The following is a 27,961-nucleotide window of genomic DNA, read 5'->3' on the forward strand; positions in this document are numbered from 1 at the left end:
CACGACCAGGTGACCATGTCAGGGATTATCTTTGATTTTAATTGGACAATAATTACAGGATATACATAGTGTTTCATTGAAACAAGAGTGTAACACTGGTGGGCAATGCCATCTTTGCTCCTGAGGTCACGAGATGGCTGTCATGCTCTCCAACCAGGATGTGTGTATAACACATTAATACAGGTTACAATCAGGGCCAGAATTCTGAAGTGTACACAAAGACCACCCACCACTGTTTCGGTAGTTTGCACATTTAACATGAGCCTTCAATGTACAGCAAGCAGAACAATGTTATCAAGAGATGAAAGCTTTAGGGAAATCCATGAAGACGATTTTTTATAACAGCTCCAATGCGTCTTGCTAATTGACAAAAAAAAAGTTTAACAAAGCATATAATAATAATAATAATAATAATAATTACAGGACCCAAGAGGGGGGTCTTTATTTTGCCACACAGTGACACATTACACACAGTGAGAGGGCAACATGGCACACAACACACATATGCATTTTTTATGTCGCCGGTGGAAATTGTCCAGTGCATTTAACCCATCCCAGCTGTCCTCCTCCAGGGGCAGCGGGCAGCCAGCGGCGCCCGGGGACCAAGTCCAAGTGCTCAGTCCAGGTCTTGGTCAGGGACTGGACTGTAGAGCATCTGTTCTTCTGCATGTTTTTTCATTATGGGTTCTTTGGGAAGAAACCCTTGTGAACACGGGGAGAACATGTCCATATCCTACAACTGTAGGATAAAAACTTAAAGTGACAGTCACGGTCCTCTACTCTCCACTCACATCTACAACAGAAGTTATTACACAACACTTACATGACATTTGGTTATGTGCAGCATTGCCATCAAAACATTGACTCTCTTGCATGTTTAACAGGTACATTACAACCACAGCATGTGGTCAAATTCAAGGTATTCTTCCGTAAAGAAAAAAATGTAACTCCCTCCTATTCAAAGGGATATTGAACAGGGAGCATGTTTCCCTGTTTACAAGCTACAGTGTCATTGCTGCAATACAATTTTTGACAAGTTATTTTGTAGTTTATAAAGCATCATACAACTTCACAAGATTCTACTCTCGTAAGAGGTATTTTCAGGGCTGGACTGGGTGAATATTTCCTACCGGGAAATGTAGCCCCAGTCAGGCCACTAGCCGAGCCGACGCGGTGAGATGGAACACCTTCAGTTTCGTTTTGTTGACGGGGGGGGGGGGGGGGGGGGTGCTGCTGCGCGATTTGTTGACGGGGGGACAGGCCATTCACTGCGGGCCTGGCCAGTTGGCTCTCTAACGGCCCACGCAAATGACACCTGAAACTAACAGAGGGAGGGGTGGGGCCTACATATGATTGGGCCAGCCCAGTGTCAGTATAGAAAATGGACCAATGGGCCGCTGTCCCTGCTCTATGGGCCGTTCGTTAGCTCTTTTTTTTTTTAGATCGGCCCACAAGTAGGTCCGGCCCACCGGGCATTTGCCCGGTACGCCACATGGCCAGTCCAGCCCTGGGTATTTTGCAGCTTCCAGTGTCAGGTAAGGTAAGAAGGCAGGTTTTTAGACTTACAGTATATAACGCATTTTACAAGTAAAGCTGACACTTAGCAAGGTCACAAAGCCTTGGTACAAATACTGATTAAGCGGTCTAGTAGTCTGTGAACTGACATTTTTACAAGTGTGCTGAACATTAAGTGCTTTTCAATATATAAACACATTACAAATACCTTTTTTGGCAAAGTAAAAAAAAAAGAAAAGTAACTTAATTTACCTCGAGTTGAATTGACTAATATCTATTGCCTCTGTTCATTTTTGCCCAGGGTATTCGCATTGTATGTGCGGCTCTGGTTCGGAATAGTTGTTATCTGAGTTGAAAAGGTTGAGGCAAGCATGCACAAGACCATACGCAGTACCTGAAGTTGAGCTGCATTTGAACTCTATGACTAAGTCATCCCTGTTTGAGGCACCATCAAAGGTTTAAACTACCAGAACTACAAAACATCAGATCAAAAAATAAAAATAAAAGCACAACAAAAAAAAGTGAAACACCATCTTTGTGGCCTAACAGCATACTGTACAAAGTTCAGATACATTCTCTTGGAATGGTATGGTCTCTTGCTCAGGGGTTTAAACCGAGCATCATGTGAGTTTTTTGTCTTGGTTTGCAGTCATAGCAGTCAGATGTTTACAGTAGCTATTGAGCTGCGAGCCATTGCCCCCTGCTGGTAGTAGCCTCTTAGTTCCCATCACCATGGCCAGAAGGATCAGAGGCATTGTGGATCCAGTCGAGGATGATGAGGGTCATGCTGCCAGTCATGACCAAGATACCACTGCACAGGAAGATGGTGGCCTGGAGACAGAGAGGGAGGGAGGAGCGATGAGATGAATGTTCTGATGAGTGACTGACCAGAGCTAAGAGGTCTGTAAAGTGACATTCTCCAGGATGAGCATGTATTGTTAACTCAGCAGTCAGCAGGCCCTGACCCTCCTGCTGACCATCTGTTCTCTACTGTCCAGGCCCTGTCTTTTATGGGGAAAAGTAATCACTCTGTTATCCAATACCTGTTCTCCTATGTAACAGGACTTGCTCTGTATAAGGACAGTATTTGGTGTGCTTTTATATTTAGGATGTATTGACTTTGACAAGTACTATAAGTAAGAGCCTGTTCTGCCACTAAGTTGTCTGACTGATATTTTGTATGCTACAGTGCTCTGTGGGACTGAACCAGGATCCTGTATGCTGTTTACTAATAAATGCTCAATTTAATCTACAATTGAGCTTCCGGTAATCCATTTTCTATAGGGCAATCCTTCCTCTTCATACCAATCATTAAGACATCTCATCAGAGGAGGAGACAGACATACTGTATTCAGCATTAAAGTCATCACCATACCATACACTGCCATAGGCCAATATATGTATTGTTGTTGTGAAGGCTATTTAGGTATACTACACGGGGACAGTGAATGTGTCCATCAACCAACAAGGACAGTTATTCTTTCTTACCCCAATCTTCTGCACAGACTTCATGGACTCCTTCTTGACCAGTTTGATGTAGAACGCTGAGGGCAGGATGAAAATGAGCATGGCTGCAGCAGATGCACCTGTAAAAGTGAGACAGATGGTTGAATAGAGATACTCCCTCTTTCTTTTGACCTTTTCCAGATCAGTGTTGATGGGTTGGGTGGCCTGTTAAGTGTTATCTGGTATTAAATGTTCAGTCAGACGGAATATGGTGGGGGGAAAACGTTGAAGTGCCAAAGTAACTCACCGATAAAACCAAAGATGTCCCTAATGGTTGGAACAAAGATGACCAATGCATTGGTGCAGGCCAGCAGGATCACGGTGATGATGGTGTGCCGAATCCAGCTGAAGTCCTTGGAGGGGCACAGGAGCTGGTTGACTGAGGTGCGAATCTACAAGGAGAAGAGAAAGGTCAGGACAGTTTGACGATAGCTAAGCTGGATCTGACAAAGAGTGGTAGGAACAATGTAGTCTGTTTTATCATATTCAGAGAGACTGAGATAATATTTAAGGCAGCCATATAGGACACCAGAGAGACTAACTCAGAAAACACATTGATCCACTTACAGGGAACAGCACCACAGGGACAGTGAGAGTGACAGCAGTCAGCACAGCCAAGCGCACAATCAGCAGGGTCACGTCAGACTTGTACACCTTGGAGTAGGTGTGAAGCAGCTCAGGCCCCACTTTCACTAAGGACAGAAAGACAGGACACACTCAGAACTCCAGTAGTAGTTCCCAACAACAATAGGACACAGAAACTCCAACAACAAAATGTCACAATACTCTGAAAATTGTGCATGCCAGGTAATTTATTAGTACATACACGACTGTGCCTTAATGTAGTTTTTTTTTAATTTTGATTGATAATGAATTCACTTAATGAAGCCATGGCTAAAACAGGGTACCTAACCTTCAGTAAGGCAAGGCAAGTTTATTTGTATAGCACATTTCAGCAACAAGGCAATTCAAAAGGGCTTAAAATGAGACATTAAAAGCATCAAGACAAAGTGCAAGAAACACATTATAAAAGGTCATATAAAACAAAATGCAGGAAAAATAAAATATAAGAATAAACGTTACAGTAGAACCTTTCCTGATACCCGGTCATGTTTACCCAAGCGACTTAAGCATTTGAATTTTCGGAAGGTATGCACACACACAGACACACAAACAAATAGGGACTGTATAATGTTTACCTGCTTTCAGTCATTCAGTTTTGTTGCTTGCTATCTAAGGCCCTTGCGTAGCCAGCTTGAACTTTCAGAGAAGTTGGGAACATGATTGCACATGATTGCCAAAACAAATAGGAAATACTAGAATGTGTTTGGCAGCTTTATTTGTGTGCTGATTTTCTCAGGGAAACAGAACTCGCATAACAAACCATGGGTCAGTGGCCTTGACCTGTGCTGATAGGAATATATTGGTATCCTGACCTTAGTCCCAAGGTTTTGTCAATTTCAACTCAATGTCGAACTTTTCTAACCAGATAGTGTTAAAATTAAAGAACGCTGTTGACCATCTTAATATGAGCCTGTTTTCAACTTCCAAAGCATAATTCTACATCTGTCTATTGTGTTTTGAACCTAATTGATCTGGTGGTGAATCAAACATTGACTGAAACAATATTTGAAAATAGGTGTAAAACAATATAGCAAGAGTAATCTCCCTTTTAGAGACAAAAGAAGGGTCAAATTCAGTGAATCCTCTTATTCCGGACGACATGCGATGTATAATATAAAATAAAACAATTATATTGGTCGATTAAAAAGAACTCCAAAGCATATATGTTGTGCTTAGGGCTCACCATTTAAGGTCAGGTATAACTACAAAACATATATGTTGTGCTTAGGGTTCACCATGGAAGGTCAGGTATAACTCCAAAGCATATATGTTGTGCTTAGGGCTCACCATTGAAGGTTAGGTATAACTCCAAAACATATACTGTATGTTGTGCTTAGGGCTCACCATTGAAGGTCAGGTATCCGAAGAGGGCAGCCAGCAGGTACATGATGAACATAGCCAGGAAAGAGACGTTGGCCACTCCCTGCATCTTTCTACGGGAACGACTGTGGAGGAGAGAGGGGATTAGACACATGAGTACAGTCGGTGCTTTCTCTCTGTGACGTGTGTCTTTGTGATGTGCGTCTTGTCAGAACTGCAGGCTGAGTAAACATGAGAAAGAATACTCACCCTTTCAGCTCCTCATACATGGGCAGGATGGCAGGGTGGCACACGAAAGCGAATGTCAGAATGGGCACAGCATAGACCGTCTGAGAACAACAGAGGGGGGAAAATGAATAACAATTGCAATGCAATGTCACATATAAAAACACAAAATCACCACTCTTCATATGGCCACACGTGTGGCATATGGTCACACACACACACACACATACACACACACACACACACACACACACACACACACACACACACACACACACACACACACACACACACACTTAAGTTCTCACCTGAGAGTTGAAGACAAAGTATTTGGGAGTGCAGACATCTTCACTGTAGGCCACAGCAGTGGTGTTGAGCTGGGACACTGTGGCATTCAGGACCTTCCATGCCGTTTCGTTCATGGCCTCGGCTTCGGGCAGAGGGCAAGGGATCTCAAATTTCTTATATATCACCTTCAAAAGGACACAAGTTCATTTTCGTTTAGGTTCATATCTTCAGTTACTACCACAATATAGTTTAAAAAATACACTAAAAACTGAACACATCCACAAAGTCTAGAGACAGTAGTTGATCATTGAAATAAGCTGCTGCATAAAACTTTGTTATATGTTCATGTGGGTTTTTATGAATCCCAACCTGTTCTTGGATAGGAAGTTGAGTATTGACCACTGCCTTTGAAACAGGTAGAACTGCCATAGCTTTTTTAATTATTTTTTTAGATGCATAAAAGGCAGATACATTTGTCAACTAACAAATGACCCAACTTTGTTAGTAGAAAATCCTCTCAGAATATAGAAATTCTTAATGAAAGCAAAGCAGGTGAATGTATCACTACAAAGGTGCCATTTCAACTCACCACAATCAGGAAGAAGACCATGCAGAGCAGGGAGAAACCACTAGTGTAACCAAGGTAACCTGGGGGAGAGAAAGGAAAGTCAAAAGTGTGACTTGACAACAATGAAAATGTAAAAATAAGATATATATATTTTGTTTAGTTTTTTACTTTTTTTTCCACATAGATCAATATCACCTTAAGCAACCGATAGACCAATTTATTCTGGCTTTTACAGCCATGTGTGTTGGTGATTCATCATTCCCCACTGTTGTCATATGCAAACATGTGGATTGCACAACACACACAACTCCTGGCACAACACACACCTCCATACACACGCATGTGGATTGCGCAACACAAAAAACTTCAGTGATAACACACACACACCCCTCTACTCTGTGTTGTCTTACCCAGGTTTTTCAACAGTGAGAGAGGCAGGATAATAAAGAGTGATACCAGCAGCACCAGGTAGTCTCCGTTTGTGTACCATTCTCTGAAACACAGACATGAGCACAGACATCAGCTTTGAGGACACACAGTTGCACATTTGCACACACTTAGAATATTGTTCAATGAAGTACATTACAAACACCCATGCACACCTAAATAAACTAATCACAATTATGAAAACACATTCCATTCAAATTCCTATACTATTTTGCTTTGTAATGTACAATGTCTTAATCTTGTTTTGGTAACACAACCTGCTATTTTGCCACAATCACTTACCCTACCCTCTCTCCCTTACTCCTCAATAATTTATCCCTGGAGAACCCTCCCTCCCTCTCCCATATCTTTTTACTTTTGTGTAATAACCCATACCACTAAACCGTAATACCATGTAATTACATAGCAGTTCCTATGTAGCTACAATATTGCTATATAGTTAAGTGTAGTCATTACTATGTAGTTAAGTATTGCTGACTATTCTACAACTGATCTATGCTTGAAGCATATCTCTACATGCCTGCCATGCCCACAGAAATAGCACTCCGAAAGGTGGGCTGCACTTAGCTGGTTATACTACATAAATGTTTCATGGGAGAGAGTGAGGTCCGAATGAGATCATATAAAGCTCTGTCTCGATGCGGCATCGGCTCTCTGTCTAAAAGGGTTAATTGACCGGCCCTCAGAACCCCCCTACCTCCCCAACCCCACCCCTTCCCTCCTCTCTCTGAGATGGACAAAGAGCCTGCTTCACCTTCTCCCAGAGCAGCAATCAAAAACAAACAGCCGCCATTTTGAATGAGGCAACGGTCCCTATTTCACCTTGAATACAGATAAAGCGCTAATAAACAACAATGGGCATTCTTTTAAATATAACTACAGCAAGACAGCTGATATAACAACAAATAGAACAGGTGTCACACCCAGCAACACTGTACAAAGAGAATACAGAGAGTGCCTTACTCGTCGGTCCCTACGAAGGCTTGAATGACAATTGGTAGCTCATACTTGACAATGTAGAGGTAGCTGGACATAGCTGGAATAGTAAAGAAAAAAATTATAATGTTAGTCATTTCTTGCTGTCAGTCATTATGTTTCTTAACTCATATCCATCACTGAAAACGAGCCTACTGTGGGAGGACTGGCAATAGAGATCAATAGATCTGTTGACTGCATTTGGGGCAAATTATTTAAGTGGAAATTATTGTGGACCCAAGCTGGCCTACAAATAGTTTTCTCAATCACAGTCCTTAGCTGGAATTTTTTCTCCCATAACTTGTTAAATCTCTGTTCAACATGACAATGTTTTGGATTTCAAGTTTTTCCATGCTAACCCTTTTTATAAGTAGGACCACAGAACAGAATAAATATATTGAGGAAGCCATGTCCAAGTAGCATACTTAGGCACGAAGCAACAAACCTAAATATTACATTTGAGCGATAAAGCTAAAGACAAAAAAATACATTAATCATGATCAGATTTCAGTCTGAAATGAATAACTACAGTGCTAAGGACACAGAATACTACTACTACCTGTAGTAGTACTACTACTACTACTACTACTAATAATAATAATAATAATCAGGGGTGAAAACTCTTGAATTTGTTTATTCTTAGTCTAGTTTTATTGACTCGATATAATTACGATTTTAGTTGACTAAATATAAGTCTAACAGGTTTAGTTAAAGTGTAATGCAATATTTAAACGTTTCTCTAGAATTTCCAAACTCATACACATGGAGGAAACATTAGACTGAGGTGACCAAGCTACTGAATTATCTTTCTCTGATTCATTGTATAGACTCTAGAGTCTAGTATCGATTGATACCCTACAGCTTTTATTTTCCTCTGTATCAGAGCTGAAGTTTACTGTCTCTAGAAATAGATGTAGGCTACTTGAACATTACAGGTACAGTAGATATCACTCACTCTCTCTCTCTCTCACACACACACACACACACACACACACACACACACAAGTATGCTGAGCTTTCCCATCGCACAACAGAAAAGAAGGTCTGTTGTGTTTACATGCACAACACTTATATATTATATTAGTGTAAAGGCACTCAATGCTATGAAATGGTATAAGGTTTGAACGTGCAGGAGTTCAAGCGAGCAGTAATGCGCTTGTGAGACATCCTAGTAGCCTGGGTCCAGATTCGAATCTGCCTAGGCTACTCCACCGAGATCTCAACAGAATGTAATGAGTAACCATTCTGTCTGATATCAGGCTAACATCCTTGTGGACTAGGCTATTTATTAAAATCAGCCAAAACTTTTTTTTAAGGCCATTTACAGCTTTTGATTGATTTTGATAGGCTACTATCAACCCTATAGTTTATTGTGAAACAAAATAGATGGATAGAACACCTATTTAAAAGAGAAAGTATGTTTGGGTCGCATTGTTATAGCCCCAACAAAACTGCACCAATTTATAAAACTCCCTCCACTGTCTTTTTACGATCTAGTTAATGTTACCCATGTCCAGCTAAACGGGCCACTATCTAGCTTCGTTAGGCACTACGTGCTAAGTGCTAGCTAGCAAGGCAGCTGATATGACATATCAGAGTACAGGCTCCAAGCACAGAAGCCTTTCTTTTGACAACGCAGAAGACGTGGTTCTCATTCCCTGTGACCTTGTTCTCACAGATCCAATATGGCGGAAAATGACAGCATAGCAAACACACCTACAACTTTGACACGTTGGTGGCGCTAGAGTTTTCGAGATTATGACACTTGGTGACAAGAGTCATGGGACTGTACCCGATCAGCGTGCCAAATTTCATAACTTTTTTCCATATGGGCTGTGGCAGAAGAAGAATAGGAAAAGGTAGAAACATAATAGGGTGCCATCGCACCCTCAGTGCTTGGCCCCCGAATAATAAAAAAAAAAGGTAGAAACCCAATGGTGGCCTGCACACCTTCGGTGCTTGGCCCCCTAATAAAGGCAAATATGACTGCTAATATTAATACTAATGTGCCAACTACACTTTTGAAGCTCATGGCAGATGTCATGCATAAGATAGATTCCTGGTGGTTACCTCCAATGTTCTGCATGGTGATGGAGCAGGAAGCGGCTAGTTTTCCTGGCATGCCAAAGGCCTTGTAGCCTAGCTTCTCATAGACCAGCGATCCTGAGAGACGAAGAGGAAACAGAAAACCACACTTAGAAAGCTCAAATGACTAGCACCTATTTACTCATAGCACAACTACTTTTGGTGCAGTTGTACGGATAATGTACAGTACACTCTATCTCCCTCTTTCTTTCTTTCTTTCTTTCTTTCTCTCTCTCTCTCTCTCTCTCACACACACACACATATTCTGTGGTGCTTCTACTTACCTCCTTCATTGGCAGTCTTCAACAGCAAGTGCACAGAGTAGAGGGAAAAGATGGACACGGCCACCAGCAGGATTCTGAAGAGAGACGGGGGATTTAGTGCCATGCTCTATGAACAGACATTGGCTGACAATAACCATAACCTTACATGAACCACAATTACCACATCTTATTGCCAAATTCTGAACACTCAACTGGTAGAAAATAAGCCCCCGTTTATTTTCCATATTCCTACTGTACAATGATGATGCTAACAACAGACTTGCTCATTCAACAAATGTAAGGGGAGGGAAACAGTGCAAGCAAACAATATCATATACTAGTCCGGGTAATCAGCAATCAAGAATGGAACTACCGCGATCTAAATTCAAACTCATCAAATTCAAACTAATCTCATATTTTCATGCGAAAACACAATAGAAAACCCCAGAAATAATGGTTTTCGCTTTACAAAGCCAGTGTGTGACATCAATTGCACAGAGTAGTCACAAACTGCAAAGACCTTCACAGTAGCATGGGACAGTTAGACACAGCCTCAGCGTTGCACATTCATCTGAGGATGTGATTGGACAACACAGTCTTAGGTGAAGTTATTGGAGCCTCTTAATGCACCCATGCAAGCTCCCATTGAGCCAGTATAGTCTGTGTATTAATAGGCCGCATTGTCCCCACAGGAAAAATAACCAATAGTCAGGTCACTTGTCATCTTTACCTGCCACTGTTTTTAGCCTCTCACTGTCATTCATATCTTATAATTTCACTAAGTACTGACTGACCAAGTCACCATCAGAATATAAAATTACATAATTATAAGAAGTACTGTATAACACTATCGGGTAATAATATAATATCACTCTAATCTGGTATTTGTAGGAGATTGTCATAGAAATGAACCAAAAACCGAGGCAATACAACTAATTATACAGATTCTATATACATAATTAATACGCATTCATTCATTCATTCATACAGATTCTGGATTCATTCATTCATACAGATTCTAGATACTAAATTCTAATCCTACTAATTCTAACTTTAAATGAGGTTTAAAAAAAAAAAATCTAACCTGCTTTCTGGAGAGTACCTGACGCAGAACTTTTCCTTCAGTGCTTGCTAGAGCTGTTGGCTACCACTAGTCCCCATTCAAGATCATCAAGGTCATGTGAGGGGCCTGAACATACCTTTGAGTTTATATAACTCTGGCCCCCAATGCCTGTGGGATTAGCATCACTAAGCGGCTTCCCCTCTGCTCTCAGGGTCTATCCTATGTGTGAGGCCCTGGTGCTATATAGTGGTCTGCACCCACTCAACACTGGCACTTGCACTTCTACGCTGTTTGTAAACACAAGCTGGTGTTTTCACTACATGGCAGATCTCTGCATTGAGGTTGAAAACGAGTGGGAGGGAGTTGCCAATCACGGTTTTCCCATCATGAATGAATAGAAGAGATGGTTAAGATGAAACTGATCCCAGGTCTGTTGCAGTGGACATCTTTTACCCAAGTTCAATGAACTCTCTGTATTTACCCCCTACCCTGTCTCTAACTCTTGAGGGACATACAGCTGCAAGGACACCTTCTGTTATTTAGACTATCAAAACGTTAAAAAAAAAGAAAGTTTGCACTCTTATCAACTAGTCCAAAAATATTTGTATCAGGTGCGTTAGAAAAAAAACATGAGATAAAAATGGAGAGCTTGCACACTGACATAAGACAAAAGGAATGTCCACACTGAGGTTAAGGATGCAAAAATGTATTCTAAAACTTTAAAAACATAGTGCTATACAAAAAAGGAATGCTACCCAAAAGTGTAGGGTGAGGAAAAAGGGAGAAACATTTCGGTCAGATTACCTTCATCAGTCTGCCATAAAGCCTTAAGACATATAGCGTTTAGACTATAGACATGACTACAAACTTTTAAAATGGCTGTTCTGGGCTTCTATTCATACTTCATAGCTGTGACCAGTGGATTGCTATATATTGATGACTGTGTCTCCCTGGTTAATGCTATACTTCCCAGACCATGGGTTTTTGAAAAGCCATAGACATACAGATTTTGCAAAATCAGTTTTCTAATTGTGTAAAAAAATAAAATAAAAATAAAATAAAATAAAATAAAAAGTAGACTACTAAACAAGTAATGATAACTTGGACCGGAAAACTCAAGGACACTAAAATGGAACTGGAAATAAAAAGAATCAAAATACAAGACTTTAAAGAGCTAGCCTATATAAAATTCTACACGGCTATTAAAAAAGTATCAATACTCACACAAACAGTGCAATGCCAGTGTTGGCCATAGCATAGGACAGGCCAAGAATCCCACTGCCCATGATGGCATTGCCAAGGTTGAAGACTGACATCCCAAAAGAAGTGGTGCCTGGGTGCTGTTGAGACCAATGTAAAATGCCTGGTTACAAAAAAGGCCTTTAAGACAGCAGACCTTACAATCATAAATTCCAGATTTGCTGGAGCTGGTTGTACTTACATATTCTGTTTCATATTTCTTCTTTCCCAGGTTGTATTCTGGAAGGAAGTTTTGATTCTCTGCATCCATATCCTGGTATGGACTTTAAATCAAACATAAAATAATGTAAAAATCCATTCAGATATGGCCTGATATGAACAAGAATGTTTGATAAACCTTTTTTAATAGACACTGACCTAGTGAGTGGGACCTTCTTGGTGGGACAGTCTTCATAAGTGTATTCATTGCTATTAGAGCTGCAACTGCTGTCTTCATCAGGGGAAATGTTGAAACGGCTCATCTCAGTTTTGGCAGTGGCTTGTTTCATGCTTTAAATGAGACAAATTTCAAAACATTTAAAGGAATTTCACATACAATGTGTGCATTTCTGCCCTGCGTCATCATTCGTCCTTTTTTCCGGGCACTGTGCGCTGATTTCCTGGGCCTCGTTCTAACCAATCAATAAGAACAGTGAATACTGAGCGCGCCGCAGGCTGCCTCATAAATCCGTGGTCATGTGACCTTGATTTAGAAACGGGGGGGGGGGGGGGGGGGTGAGATGCGAGTGGAAAAATACCGGACAGCCTCTACATCAGCATTCCCTCATGTGCGACATAAATTAAGAAAAAACGATCTACTAGCAAAGACCGGCATGCAAGACTAATTTCATAACTATAGTAGCATAATATTGGAAACTGTCTTTATAAAACACCTGTATAAATGACTTTAAATAGACCAAACAGGGCATAATCCAGGCACTCCAAAGACGCGTCCACGAGGGCACGTCTTTGGAGTACCTGGATGCTGCTGGATTCTGCTGTGTTATTCCATTGTCTGTTGTAGCCTACCTCTCGTTGATAGAGCAACCAGTCTATTATTATGCTATTTTTTCTGACTTTAAATAGGCTTTTAAGTAGCCTGCAATATCTACATTTAAACACGTCTATTGAAATACTTTTAGGAGTAGGCTGTTTCCTGCATATTATAAAACAATAGTCGAACAGGATAAAAAATTATACTCAAAGCTCCATTTAATATTAACCTATTATTTCCGTGGTTGATTCTGATGGAAACAAAGACACGTGCTCCATTATGATGGGCATGGCTCCATTTTGCGCAGAATGTAGGCTACTGTCTCGCAATCCTCTTGCGGTCATTTAGGCGGAAATGTAGCCTTTTTAAATGTTAGTTTATCTTTCAGGATTAACGTAAAAAAAAACGACTGCTTTAACTAAACAAATCATTTTCTTTCTTTTTTTGGGGGTGGGGGTTTGCCGCCCCGTCGGGAATGTCTACATCAGTCAGGCTGCAATATTTTTCTATTTCACTAGTCAATAGTTAAGGGATCAAACAAGCATTTCATATATCATGTAGCCTACCATAAGCCAAATTTTCCCTACTGGTAACACCGACATGTAATTGAATGGACACAATAGCCTATAGGATATATCTCTATCTCTGTCTACTGCAGGCTAGGGTACACACGGCTATTTGCGCCAGACTACATCTTTAACAGTCTACAATCGTTGGTACCACAGAGAACATTTAGCCTACATACATATTTCCAGTAGGCTATTTCTCAATCAATGCCTATGTGGACTCCTAACAGTCGATAAATGAAGATGGTCTAGCCAACTCTTACCTTTGAGAAAATAGGAGGAGAAATCCCCCTTTTTAATTGTAAGTGGAGATCCTTGACGATTTTTTTAAGTCCTTTACCGATGCGATTCCAAAAGGCTACCCGAAACAATGTATCATGGGGGTATGGCCTGTTTATGTTTAATATTTGAAGTCAATTAAAAGACAGAAGAGCCAATCAAATCGAAATAAAATTTGAAGGCTGGCTTATTTTAAAATAGGCTAAGTCAAAATCTTCAATGAAGTGATGCAACTGGAATCTACGCTGCTCTAAACGGGAAGAGGTTGTACTGCGCCTTTATATGCCAAGGCAGTGTCAGCATTGCATCAGCCCGAGGAGTGGCTTTTCATGTGTAAAGGACCCGACGACCAGGATATGACGTGGTTTGTATACAAACAACCTGGATTCTGCGCTTGTAAATCCCGTGACACGCCGCCCAGACTGTCTACAGGGAGGGAGGGAGGGATGGGGGCATTATGGTCTTCTCTTGAAATTAAATGATTGTTAAGTGAAATTAAATCCGTTTGTCGCACAGCAATTAACCCACCAACACACGCGTGTAATGTAAATCTGTTTGTCACACAGCAATTAACCCTAACCCAACACACTGGTGTAGGCTATGCTGCAACACATAGGCTACGCATGCATTTTTTTTGTGGTCTTTTAGTGAAATCCCCCTGAGTTTAACACATCTCAACTGTCCACCCCCGGGGGCCGCCAGGAGCAGTGGACTGACGTCATCAGTAGTAGCCTGGCTTCAATTCAAAATCAAAAATGTGAAGAGTCTGGAGATTCACAAGGGGCGTTACCAATGGGCGTAGATCAAAATGCGTCTGGATGTAATTGGATAGGCCTACAACCAATCAGCGAAAATGCCTCTAAGGTGTTCCTCTGTTCTGTCTAGCCAGGGGGCGTCTACGCATTTCGCAACCCAGTGGTGTTCTTGCTAAACTGGGTTGCGAAAAGTAATCTCGCAGCCAGGGGCCTTTTTGCTTTGCAGCTGTGGTTTCCGGTCTATGTGGATACTGTCCAAAGACAGGCCTAGCCATAAACCTACGATGCGATGCAGCAAGAACTTGTGCTGCGTTCCAGGTAGGATTTTGAGCCTGTAAATTAGGCTACGACTTCAAGTCATGACTCACGACTTCATAAAGTTCCAGGCAAACTGTCTGAGTGCGTGGAATTCTGGATAAATGTAAACAAGCCAATATGGCAAAAGCTTGAGATTTGACACTGTCAAATCTCATTGTATGCCTAATTTCGCTATGCTAAGAAATCGTACGTTAGATAATTTTTTTTATTGACATCATCGACTTTTTGCCATTTGCATGGTCAAGTTCAGGTTTACCTTAACGTTAGCTAGCTAGCGCTAGCTAGCAATAGCTATCTCTTGTCGTCAACATATTTGGGCATCATACACATAGCAGATTGTAGTGCATAATCGTTTGTATTATTTTGATTACAACGTACAAATTTACTTTACGTTGCCCTAAAATTATCTTTGGCGCCACCCTACTAACACAGTACGTAAAGCTGACGGGACACATTGGTCGTTGTTTGGTAAATTTGCGACGGTACCAACAGCGGACCTAGCTGACACTTGCCTATACAGTCGCAAAATAACCGACCTCAAGGAGACTGTATGGCAACGTAGCCGTCACTGCTGCTTAAGTCCGTAAATAGGATGTGATTAAATAACGTGACAATGTGGTTACATCACAGTCCCAATCTGACTTTATTGGAAATGTACATTTAGCGCCACAGTTTGATACAACGGTCTGTTCCCGGTCTGCCTGCCACCGAATGCGCACTTTGTTTCATTTTTGTTTTTAGAACTTTTGCAATTGTCAGATAATGGGTTGCTAGCCAGAGCTTGTACATACTTTTTTTTCTGGCTATGCGTAATGCGACAGACCGTAAACCTCATCCTTGTAAATATGTATACTTTTAATCTGTTTTGCAATGTACTTGTTTGCCTAATAAAATGTTCTAAACTGTTAATGGTGTTCAGTCTCATCTTGGTTTGTATCATAATGCTTGCTGCCATATCCCCATATAGCATTAATTCGTTTTTGTACTGCAAATGCTAAATGTAGCCAGTGGTCAAGGTTTAGTAAGTAAGTGACCATATCTGCACCGTGCAAAAAAGACGTGCAGACCAAGTCATATAAATACCTGTAGATCTAGTCTCAGCCAAGTCAGTCTACGACGGTACTTACTGCTCACGTGTAGATCAAGTCTCAGCCAAGTACGTTTATTACGGAAGTTCCTGCTCACGTCATCACGTGCGTCTTGAGCACGCGGCCGCGACTTATGAACGACGTGACGTTCTTACGTAGCGGCTACTAATCTCGGGTTTCCGTAAATGGCCGCGTAATTTCCGCACGTGATGCAGATTAATCGTCACCTATAGCGGCCGTATGTAGAACGTTTGCGCAACCTGCATGTGTTAGTAGGGCATACCCATGTGGGCTGCCATCTTGTTTAGAGAACTGTGTGATGTCAGCGAATGCAACTGGGAGTACATCGATCTGGTACGAGTTCATGGGTGGGAAGTTTCGGGTTTGACTGCCATTCCAGTGCATTTTCACATGTAGAAGGTTGGAAAAACACGGGTTATGGGTTGCCTGGAACGTGCCATTATTCTTGTATAGGCTACTTCGTTTGTTATGTCAATGTTTTATTCAAATTCGTAGCGACTGGCGAGACTAGCCTGCTCGTTTCGGAATTTGTGTGACAGGATACCAGCGGGCTCTAGACCGGAAACCAAGCGATTAAGAGTGGTGACACGAGGCTAGTTCCGTCATCTTATTAAACCCGCCCCATATTAGATAAACGGTTGTGATTGGCACAAACCAATCTCGGTTCAAGTGGATTCAGTTAGAACGGTTGGATATCCAGACTGATCTGCGGAGTGAAATAGAATGTGAGCTCACAAGATCAGGCTGGCTACGCCAGGTTACATAAGTGGCACCCGGGGAACAAGTCCAGATCAGGGACAGCATTAAACCCATTTAAGCCCAATTGAAAAAATTGTATGCTCATTGTTAGATAGAGAATTCATTACAGAAACAATGAACTTCCTCACTGTTTTCATCTCTTATCTTTTTGTCTACATATTTATCATTTGTCTACATTTATTCCTAAGGGGACAAGGTTATACCTTAGTAACTATATTGCTGTCCATTTTTCCTTTCATTTTACTAGTAAGATTTGAGGATTTTTAGACTGACGAAGAACTGAAGAGAAAAGGATAAAATCGGGTGTCATGACAAATCAGAGTGACACCAACTTCAAAGCAGACCCTCCTGCTCTTCCAGATTAATCATACAGCATCTGAATCATGTGACAATGGTTCAGCATGCAAGCCAAGTATCGTGCCATCCGAAACTTCTTGTTGTGAAATCGCCAGGCATTGGCTTTAATGTTCCTACTCTCACTGCCAGAAATGTTTTCTCTGTCCCCATACTGGCCAAGAAATGTGTTGCAGCTTTTCCAAACAAACACAAAAACAACAACAACTTTAGGGTTAGTTTTTGTTTTACCACTGCCATAACAGTTTTAAACTGTATCGACTTACCACTTCCTGTTTCCTGTTATCATGTGATCTTAGCGCATACACTGTCAGTGGATTTTTTTTTTTTTACAATATAAACTTTTTGGAACTTGTGCCCAAATCAACAGTTTGATGGATCAACACATCTTTGAAACACGTTCATGATCTCTCTCAAACACATGCATGCATGCACACACACACACACACACACACAGACTACACTTTCACATACACATTCTTCCCTCTCAGTCACTCATGAGTAAATTTGTGTATAGATCTGTATGAGCCATTGTTGGGGGCTTTAGTGCAACCCTACATAACTACGACGGATCAGGAAACTGGAGCAGGGGACTGGATTTGGGCAGTGTTTGGCCCGGTTCTGTAGCCTCCCAAAGGCCCCATGCTACTTTAACACATTATCCACTCCGACGCGTCCAAACACATGAGCTAAGGTTACCAGGAGTGGGAGCAGTTATCCCAGTTGAGGTGACTTTTGGTGTGGGGTGAGGTGAACTATAGTTTTTATTTGACGGCGTGTTAACAGGCTTTACACAGTGAAACATGTCAATCCTGATGTTGATTTGAACATTTCATTGCAAAAGTGATATTTGCGTATTTTTAATACTAACCCAGATATACTTGCAAGAAAATCAAAGCAAGTCAACCAGCAAGTTAATTTAATTTTATTTAATTTAATATTATACAATGTAAGTGCATAACAAAATGTCACCCAAACTGACAATCTGACAACCCCAATAAACCCAAAGTCTCCAGACCGGTTCCGACTTCCGGTTTCAAGTAGACTCAACTAAAGGAAGAGAGATTCATGTTGGCTCTTTTGGGTCCAGCCCACATAGGAAAGGAGCTATCTTTACCAAGAATTTTAGAGTACCAGTGCACAGTGCTCTCTCTGAAGGGCTGCACATGTATAGTAGGCTATAGAAAGCATTACTCACACCACCAGGGGCAGATAAATCAACTGAATCAGTAAAAATTCACCATCCAAATCATCATCTCCGATCAGAATGTCAATCATCACATATAAATTTAAATAATGGTTTCTGTCAATTAGTTTAAAGTGATTTGATTGGCTTTAATTCTTCTCACTGTTCTGACTCACTTCTTGATTTTTTTTCAACCGAATGGTAGAGCATGATGTTATAATCACCATTTATTTATTGAATATAAACCTGTAACCTTTGACAGGTCACAGGTCAGATCTACCTCTTTGTGTGCAGCCGACAGATCATTTCCCCCCTTTGCTGTGGGCCCTCCTTATGTAACCCATTTATCCACTGGGCTACTAGATAAATACTTCTCATCTCATCAGGCCTATTCACTCTTCTGCCAACCCCCCCCCCCCCCCCCCCCCGTTCACTATCACAGTGATATTCCACAACAGCCCCCCTCTTTCCACCCTGTCTCTTATTAACTTTTCATTTTCTCTGGGTTTATCCAAAGGATTTTCTTACTTGACAACCTTATTCACCTCACCCCCTGGAGTTTCTCAGTACAGTTACCTCTGAGGAGGATCTATTTTACAGTATGATTTTCCAAGTAGATTACAGACTTGCTTCATTTAATATTAAAGCGAGGCCTGTTGGGTTCTTGCTGTCCCTGACTGAAATTTTGTGAGAATTTGTGGATGATCTGGCTGAGATTCAAGAGTAACCAAAGCAACCTAGAAAAGAGGGAGTAGGGTTCTTCAGATGCAACTCATCTATAATGGATGAATGCTTATTTATTCAACCTTTAGTGAGATAAGTCTTTAAGAAGAAATGATCTTGTACAACAATGACTGCAGGGCTGTCCTCTGTAGTGGGGTTCAGAGGGGGCAAAACATATGCAGCACACTGCCTGTGACTGGGGGAGGGGGTAGCAGAGGAGTCCCCTAACTGCTTAAATGAAGTTAAAAACAGTAGTTGTATGTTTGAAAAGCACCATGTAGTTAGTTGTGGCCTCAGTTTGTGTGCATTCTATTTATTGTTAAGGGGCATGGGTGTGTGAACAGTGACCGTCATTCCATGTTGTAGACACAATGGGGCTCGCAGGCATCAGACTGAAAAGCAAACATATCACCAAAGAGGAAGTGACACACACACACACTAGCACACACGCTAGCACAGTTGATACTGATTGAATATGAGTTCTGTGTCAGAGCAAGAGACATTGCATAAACATTGCCTACATAAACAAATACTTCTGCAAAGACTGGGAAAAAACTAAGCGTGGGGTCACTCACAATGCTATGCTGACCAACTGAGGAATGTATGCATATTATTCACAAGCTAAAATGTGTGCTGAATGGTAGTTAATTTACAGATAGGCTAACCATAGCATTAAAATGAATTGAAATCAGCTCACACAGATACTATGTGATATAACCAACATACTGTAGCCTATGTGCTTCATGATGACTCTTTGAAAATATGGAACTTGATCCCATTGAATGCATTAGACACATCTGGCATGTTGGACCAGAATTTGTGGAGAAGTGTCATCTCGAGAGTTGCCCCAATGGCCCTGACATAACAAAAATGAGCTATTTGCTATAATGGGTTATGGTTAATTAGCAGTCTGAAAAAGTCACTGGAAAATTAGCTAGATTTGTCACTAGTCACTTTTTTAGAAATGTTCTCAGTAGGGGGGTCTTAAGGCTTGCGGAGTATAAAACTAACTCTAACCTTAACTAACCTTGCACTGTTACCAGTATGGATTGAAATCAAGTGGACACAGTAATTTTGGTTGAAGGAGTAGGGCAACATTTCTACTGCCCTGGCTACCCACAGGAAAAGGCTACGAAGGGGCAGTCAGACATCAATTTTCTACATGAATTATTAAAAGTCAGCCTCCCAATGTGTAGACCTACCAGAGCATCTTTTGATATGAAGCATTACCTAGGTAATCCTCTTAGTAGTGGGAAAGTGGTTTAGCAGGCCCATTCTTTATGACAGGAGCACAAATGGAGGGATCACACTGGCTTTAGGGGCCCAGAAGGGGAGGCCACTCCCTCTTGTTCTCCGAAAACTTTCCATTGAAAGTTTGTTTCCCTGGATTATCTACCATCATCTCCCATGAACCCACTGACTTCTGAGTCCATCCTGGGACAGTGGACAGTATGTGAGTGTGAGAGAGAGAGATGGAGAGATAATGCCTGTATGTGCATGTGTATACCTGTATGAATCGGTGCACGTTAATGTGTATTTGAAGTAGGGCTGTCAATTTAACGTGTTAATTAGATTATGCAAACATTAACGCATTAATACAAATTCAACGCAAGCGCAAATTAATCACATTCATCAATTTCGTCCAGCTGTAGGTGGCACAGTTGCCTGATTTAACATTTTTGAAGCGACAAACTTAATTTGGACCTAAATGACCCCGTAGGATATGTCACGCAAAAGCGTCTTTGCCTTCAAACAAACTCGATTAGGCGGATAATCACTTTGCTTTGCCCTCTAAACGCAAAGTTTACTTTAAAAAAACTTCCAGATGGGACAGTTATTAAAGTCACACTGAAATGAAAAAAGCATTCTGTCCCATTTTGGTTCACATAATTGGTTATAGTGTTCACCTATTCAACGATGTATGCCCAAAAAAAATTGAAAATTATTTTGTTGTAGTCTTATATCAAAGTATATAATTTCTTACTTCCTGGAAAACGATAGGTCACGTGCAATGACGACAACAGGTACCTTAGATTTTAGGCCAATAATCTCACGACATCCACCCGTCAATCAACGCTATCCTTCTATCGAATATGTCTAAAGTTCTTAAAACCCGTCCACTTGTCAATGTTCCAATCAAATTCCTCTAAACATATGTCCCACCCTCATAGCTTGTTTGCGTCGGAAATACGTCAAACTACGGAAGTTAGATGATCTCAAATGCCTGTTTCAGTGCGACTTTAAGAGCGTGGTCGTTTGCATACCATCAAAGCAGTTTTAGACTAATTTATCATCTCACTGCTAAACATGCGAACAGCTGTCAGCCCAGGAGCAAAGGCCTGAACTATTTTACACAAGGATATATCCATGAGATTTGGATTTCGGATGGAGCAGGTGACAATATACGAGTTGATGCTAGGTGTTGGCGTTGCTACGACATTTCTGCAACCGGATTGTGTTAGTAGGGAAGGCACAAACGCCTCACAAACTCCAAGATTGAAATTCATCAGGACAAAATTGTGGAGTCTAACTGCACATGAAAAGTAGGGCTAGTTAGTTAGTGACATCCATTCTTAGAAAATAAGCCTGTGAGAGTGATCTGTTAACTACTAGCTATGGGTAATTAGCTATTGTACATCATCTAACGTTAATGTTACTGGCTTCGTAGCCTTTTGTGTTGGTGCTGCTGTAAACTTATGTGTGGAGGGAGGTGTGGAGTATCGTACAGCTTGTTTTCTTATAAAATTATGTTACAGCAGCCTGCAGGCTGCTTTTCTGTATGTTTTAAGAGCCCTTTTGTCTAATCTATGAACACAACGCCGGACAAGCTTTGTTTGTGGGACATCGAGGCGTGGTCTTAAGAAATCAAGCAACCTTATTGGTTATTATTCTCTGTGTGATTGACAGGTCGGAAAGGTCTTTTATCTTCATGTTATCTAACCTTTATATTTTACTTTTTTGAGATCTGGAATCTGGATATAATAGCCTTGATTTTTGGGTGGATAATCCTTCCCAGTGCCAAATCTGACAGGTTGCTCAATTCTTTGGTGAAGCGACATCCAGCAACATCCAGGGGCCTTAAAAGAACGCTCCTGGTCCACTACCACTGTGTAGCATTATGCCAGGGCAGACAATTCAGACAAGTCGGAAGGTTACAGATCTCATTCTATCCTCCACTTCAATCATCCCTGTGGTGTTTCCTCTTTGAGATATGTCGCTCTACATTAGCTATTGGAGCTCACGCTAAATAACAATGCATCTCAGGTGACACAATGCAGCATGATTTACAAACTGTAGATCTATACAAACGCTTGGACCGGACTTAATAAAATCAGGCTCTCAGCCTAAGGCATTAATGACTGGGGGATAATATATGATACACTGTATCTTCTTTTAAAGACCACTCTGTCTTTATTGATTACAGTGAACAACATACAGTATGTTCAGATTCCATCTGAACATGGCAACACTGGGAAAAGTTCTCCAAATATTTGGGGGGGGTTCTGTATTGGAACATTTGCTTCAGACTGTTAATAATAGTGACGACGCCACACCTCTTCAACTGATTTTGCATCTGTTTTTTCACCAAGATCTCAGTGTCCCAAGGAAGAGACACACAGTTAAGTTACATCAACCATCAATAATCAAACATGAACATCTCTTTGACCTTCATCTGTTCTGTAACGCAGGTCACACCTCACATATGTGACCAGGTCTAAACTCGACAACTCCACCTTTTTTATACACAAGGTGAGGTCCTCGGGCTCACTACACTGACACAAGTTAATCAACAGACATCCCGTTTCCAACAATGAATTGTACTCTTGTAATTTCCAATAATCCGTTTATAAACGTTAATCATAGTAATCACACGTTTATTACAATTTATAAAAGGTGACAACTTTATTGGGGCTACATCCGGTCAGTTTTAAAAAATTACACTTAAATTGCGCGGAGAACCTTTAGGACTAAAGGGAGTCGGCGAGCCCTGCAGAGAGGGAGAGCCACCAATGTCGGGGGCAGACTAGGAGGGCTGAGACCGGGGGGGTGCAATACTTACACACAGACTAGTGGGATAACAGCAAGCCACGGCAACCTTACTTCAACCAATGGCAAGCAGGGGGGTGCTAGTCATGCAGTGCAAGGGGAGAAAACTAACTAGCCCATCGACAGGTGGCACTCCGCTCCACTGCAGGCTCAGGGTTCTCACAAGGAAGTCCTGAGACAAGAAATGCCAGTTGGTTCATAGAATGCCTCAACACATGCAAAATATAATACCATAACCATATAATAATGGTGTACTATAATAAGGGGCAAAAACCAATATAGGTTAAACAACAGCTAGCATGAGATCTATAAAGAAAACATACTGTACAACATTTACTAAAAGGGTTTCAGGCGGATGGTGAACTGACATTTACCTCAGGTGCCATAGGCAACCTACTTACCAGTTAACAGTGTTGGAGGGCTACCAACCAGCCCCAGCTGAGCAAGGGCACCCAAAGACCCGGCGGACACATCAAACGGGCTACAATAACAGTCAAAAACAGCAATTAAACATTATACAGTATTGGTTGAAACACCACCCACCCCGGCATAACTCCAAATGACCAAGAGTAATTACCCACAATGGAATGGTAGTAATCAACCAGAAAGGGACACCATGAGGGGGTCAGGGAGGAGCTACAAGGACAACACATTGAAATTAGAACAAAACATTAACACACTTTGTTAGCTGTACACATGTACCTACCATTCAAGCAGAAAACACTGGCACCAGAGAGGTCCTGACAAGGTGGGGAAGCTACACAGGGCTACAAACTACCCTCCATGTACAGCACCTGTGAACCCGACTGATTAGACTGAGGGAATTGGTACTGCCCATACAGTATATGGACTTCCTACTTGTAGGGGAGTTCTGAGCCGAAATTGATGTGGCCATATATGCACTTCCTGTTCCTTTCTGTGCTGCAAATCAACCAGGGGCAGTGCTCCCTGCCACATATAGGCCAATCTTACAGTAGTAGTATTATGCCTGCTTATCCCCACTGACAGGTGTACAAACATTAAACAAGGTGTGGGCCACACACTGGCATTCTAGCACACCTGCACACTTGAAATGACAGAGGCTTCTTTGAAGGAGAGAACAATGCAACATTTTGTCAACTGTGTTGAAACAAGCCATACTAAGTTGTAGGCTACTTAAAATATCCTCTAATCCTGTGATTTTAGAATTTGGGGGTTGGGGGACGACGACCCACACCTCATTAACCACCAGTGATGATCAACGAGCTTCCATTAACATCAGCGGTTTAGTTACAAACACAGTTTATGGATCCTTCCAAATCATTCAATCAATGTTCATTTTCTATTTTTGTTATGTTTGTGGCACTCCATGGTGGTAACATCACCTTCTGTCAAAGGAAGAGGGGTGCTGACTCAGCCCATGTACCTTTACATGGTACTACAACACCAGATTGGTGTTGTAGTATCAATCAGAATTTCACCTGTCAGTTTCCCAACCCCAAAATAAACTGCCCTTATGTCAATACATGATTCTGTTGTTTATTACAGGGTAATCACTCAACTCCGAACCATCCAGAAATAGCCTAAGCATCCTCTTGGACCAGAGCAAAATAGCCTCCTCCATAGGTGGAAACCTGGGAGGATTTTCAGTTGCTGACAATTAAACCTTATTCTATAACCATATTAAAACACTATCAAATAATGATTCCAAAACTCTGCAAGCCATAGCTGCCTACATAGATCTCACAATTCTCGACTTATTTGTTCATCTTAGTTGATAATAGCGATTTGTCAATATACGGATCTTTAGACATGCTGTTCTCTTCCTTTGTGTTACAGCACACGTGGTTGCAAACAGTTGTAGTTGACCACAGTCAACTGGGAGGATTTGGGTTCATAGTTTGTTATCTGGTTGAGACCTTTCTAGACAGCGGACGTATTCCCCTCTGAGAACTGATTGGAGTGTTGGAGTTTCTCAGAGAAGCGTTGTTTGGCTTCCTGGACTGCCTTGCTGAAACTGTACTTGGCCTCTTTAAACCGGTCCTTGTCCCCACTCTTCCGTACTTCCTCTTTCTCCAGCCTTAGCTTCGTGAGTTTGGATGTGAACCAAGGCTTGTCGTTATTGTATCTTAGCCTAGAGTGGGTTGGAACGCACTGGCTCTCGCAGTAGCTGGCGAATTACGTCACCATGTCTGTGTATTCGTCTAGAGCGCTACCAGCCTCTGTGCCCGCCCAGTCAACGTACAGTGAGGGAAATAATTATTTGATCCCCTGCTGATTTTGTAGGTTTGGCGCACTGACAAAGAAATTATAGGTGTGTTTATTGTGTATATTGTAAATGCTCATTCAAATCAGGTTTCAAACAACTGCCATATGAATGTCTAATAAAAAAAAAACTCCCTGTCATGTCACAGGCTTCACTATTACCTTTAAAGCTTTGTGACAATGTCAGTTTAGCAGGGGCTTGTTAGTGGATCCAGCTCAGTTTTGTCCTATATTATATACTGAAAATGTATTTTTAAGATTTTTTTTATGAGTGTGTGAATCTGAGTACTTTTGCATGTAATGTGTGTGAGTGAGTGTGTATGTGTAGTAGTGAGTGTGTATGTGTGTGTAGCTTATACCAGGGCTCTAGACTGCCAGATCCTTAATGTCAGTGAGGTTGGTCATTGGGAGGTTGACAGCTCCATCTGAATCACCACCTATGACAGGCACACATTATTACACTTCACAGATGTTCCAACGATTACAGAATTGGCATCAGTTATGAAATATAACTAGAAGTGTGCTCAGAGAGCACAGACCTCCGCCCCATGAATGCTTTCCAAACCCTGTCTCTCACTCCTGAACTAAGTACAGAACTAGTCCAGTCTATGTGTGTGTGTGTACACTATACCTGTACATATAAGAGTGTAATACTATAACAAAACAAACTTGACTTTTTATACTCTAAAGATCTGTGTGTACACCAAGGGCCTCTTGTCTTTATTCCCTTTTAAGCAGAATTGAAATCTTCAACAGGAGCTGAATTGTTGCAATTAGGCACCGCAGTAGGCACATTTGCTCTTTTTGATTATCAATAACTGTGTCCCATTTTTGTCCACAGCAGTTTGTAAGGAACACAAAAAATTGAATTAATTAATTTGCTGAATGAAAATGGCAAAAAGACAAGCTACAGGTGTCTTATGATATCTTGAAGGACAGCTGGTGTAAATATCAGAAAATTGTAAAAGCCCAGAAGACTAAAACATTTTTTTATATTTGCAAATAACTGTCATAAGCCCCATGTTCTATTTAGTACTCTTAATTATTTTTCTTAATACCCCCCAATCCAGTTGTCTTGAAGCTTCCTCAGAAGCTTGTGAAGCATTTTTACTCTTCTTTGTTGAGACGTTTGCAACAATTCACCACCTTCTTATGACCCGTTCATCACTGTTACTTGCCCTGCTGTTTTTGACCAATTTGAGCCTGTGTTTCTCTCTTGTCTGAAGCAAATTATTGCTGACATGAAACCCTCAGGCTCCCCCACTGATGCAATCCCACCTCACTTTTTCAAAGAAGTTTGGGACACTATTGGACCCCATGGTCAAATTGTAGTTAACAGCAGCCTGATTTCAGGTGTTGTACCACTATGTTTTAAACAGGCAGTGGTACAGCCTTTGATTCAAAAACCTAGTTTGGATACCTCTGTTCTCTCCAATTTTAGACCTATCTCTAAGCTCTCTCTAAATTTTGGAGAAATTACAATTACAAATTGTAATTACAAATTAATTGTAATTACAAATTACAATTACAGTTTTTCCTTGATAAACATTGCATTCTTGAGATTTTCCAGTCAGGTTTTAAAGCTCTTCACAGCACGGAATCTGCCCTTTAAAGAGTCTTTAATGATCTTTGATTAGCTACTTACTCTTGGGACTGCTTTTTTTTACCCAGCTAATAATGTAATAACCTGCCAATAATAATAGTAGGTTATTACATAAGGTGTAAAGGGTTATTATTGGTTTAGAAAATGTATTACATTATTGGCCAGTTATTACATTATTGATATTGATATTGATATTACAATAAGACTAAAACAATGATTTAGCTATTAGCAGTTATTCCATTAACAGTAGTTATTACATTATTGGCTGCTACAAGCCTTTCTTTGTAAATGTCTTTGTAGCCTATGCATGTCTCTGTAGCTTATACATGATGGGTTGCTGTCGTCTTAGATTTAGGATCAGGATCACACTGTCATTTTTGTCATAAAAATCCAAAAGCAAAAGGTGACCCCAAGTCAGCACTCCTACTGTCTCAAATCACATGGTAGACATTTTTGGACAAGGTCCGACAGCTGGGGCGGCTGTAGCTCAGGAGGTAGAGCGGGTAGTCCAATGATCATAGGGTCGGTTCGTATCCCAGCTCCTCCTGACCCCATGTCGAAGTGTCCTTGGGCAAGACACTAAGCCCCAAATTGCTCCCAATGCGCAGGCTAGCACCTTGCATGGCAGCTGCCGCCATTGGTGTGTGAATGTGTCAGGATGGGTGAATGAGATACCTTAATTGTAAAGCACTTTGGATAAAAGCGCTATATAAGTGCAGTCCATTTATCTTTTAAAAAAGGTCCAATATATATTTTTGTTTTTAATGAATACAAAGACTATAACATTCTCATAGTCTTTACAACAAGTTCAGTTAAGTATCGTTAAGGCATGTGACAGTTCACTCTGACCTTCAAGCTCCTCTGACAGGAACAGCGCGTGAAACTCTGGAGTGGTGAGAAAGTAGA

General features: G+C 41.2%; 1 protein-coding gene across 1 annotated transcript; it reads right to left on the minus strand.

Annotated features, from left to right (window-relative positions):
- Positions 1-29: 29 nt before the first annotated feature.
- Positions 30-14,192, minus strand: slc38a2 (solute carrier family 38 member 2). The gene is made up of 16 exons (XM_084447777.1): positions 13,942-14,192; positions 12,497-12,628; positions 12,321-12,402; positions 12,104-12,219; positions 9,838-9,911; positions 9,539-9,631; positions 7,457-7,529; positions 6,457-6,539; positions 6,068-6,126; positions 5,499-5,663; positions 5,215-5,294; positions 4,990-5,090; positions 3,589-3,713; positions 3,269-3,413; positions 3,004-3,101; positions 30-2,346 (listed from the first exon to the last, which is right to left on the minus strand). Exons 2-16 carry the CDS (start codon positions 12,625-12,627, stop codon positions 2,233-2,235), a joined length of 1,539 nt encoding a protein of 512 aa, XP_084303903.1. The 5' UTR covers position 12,628; positions 13,942-14,192; the 3' UTR covers positions 30-2,232.
- Between the last annotated feature and the right edge of the window lie 13,769 nt (positions 14,193-27,961).

The sequence above is a fragment of the Borostomias antarcticus genome (genome assembly GCF_949987555.1).
Source record: "Borostomias antarcticus genome assembly, chromosome: 13".
NCBI lineage: Eukaryota > Metazoa > Chordata > Actinopteri > Stomiiformes > Stomiidae > Borostomias > Borostomias antarcticus.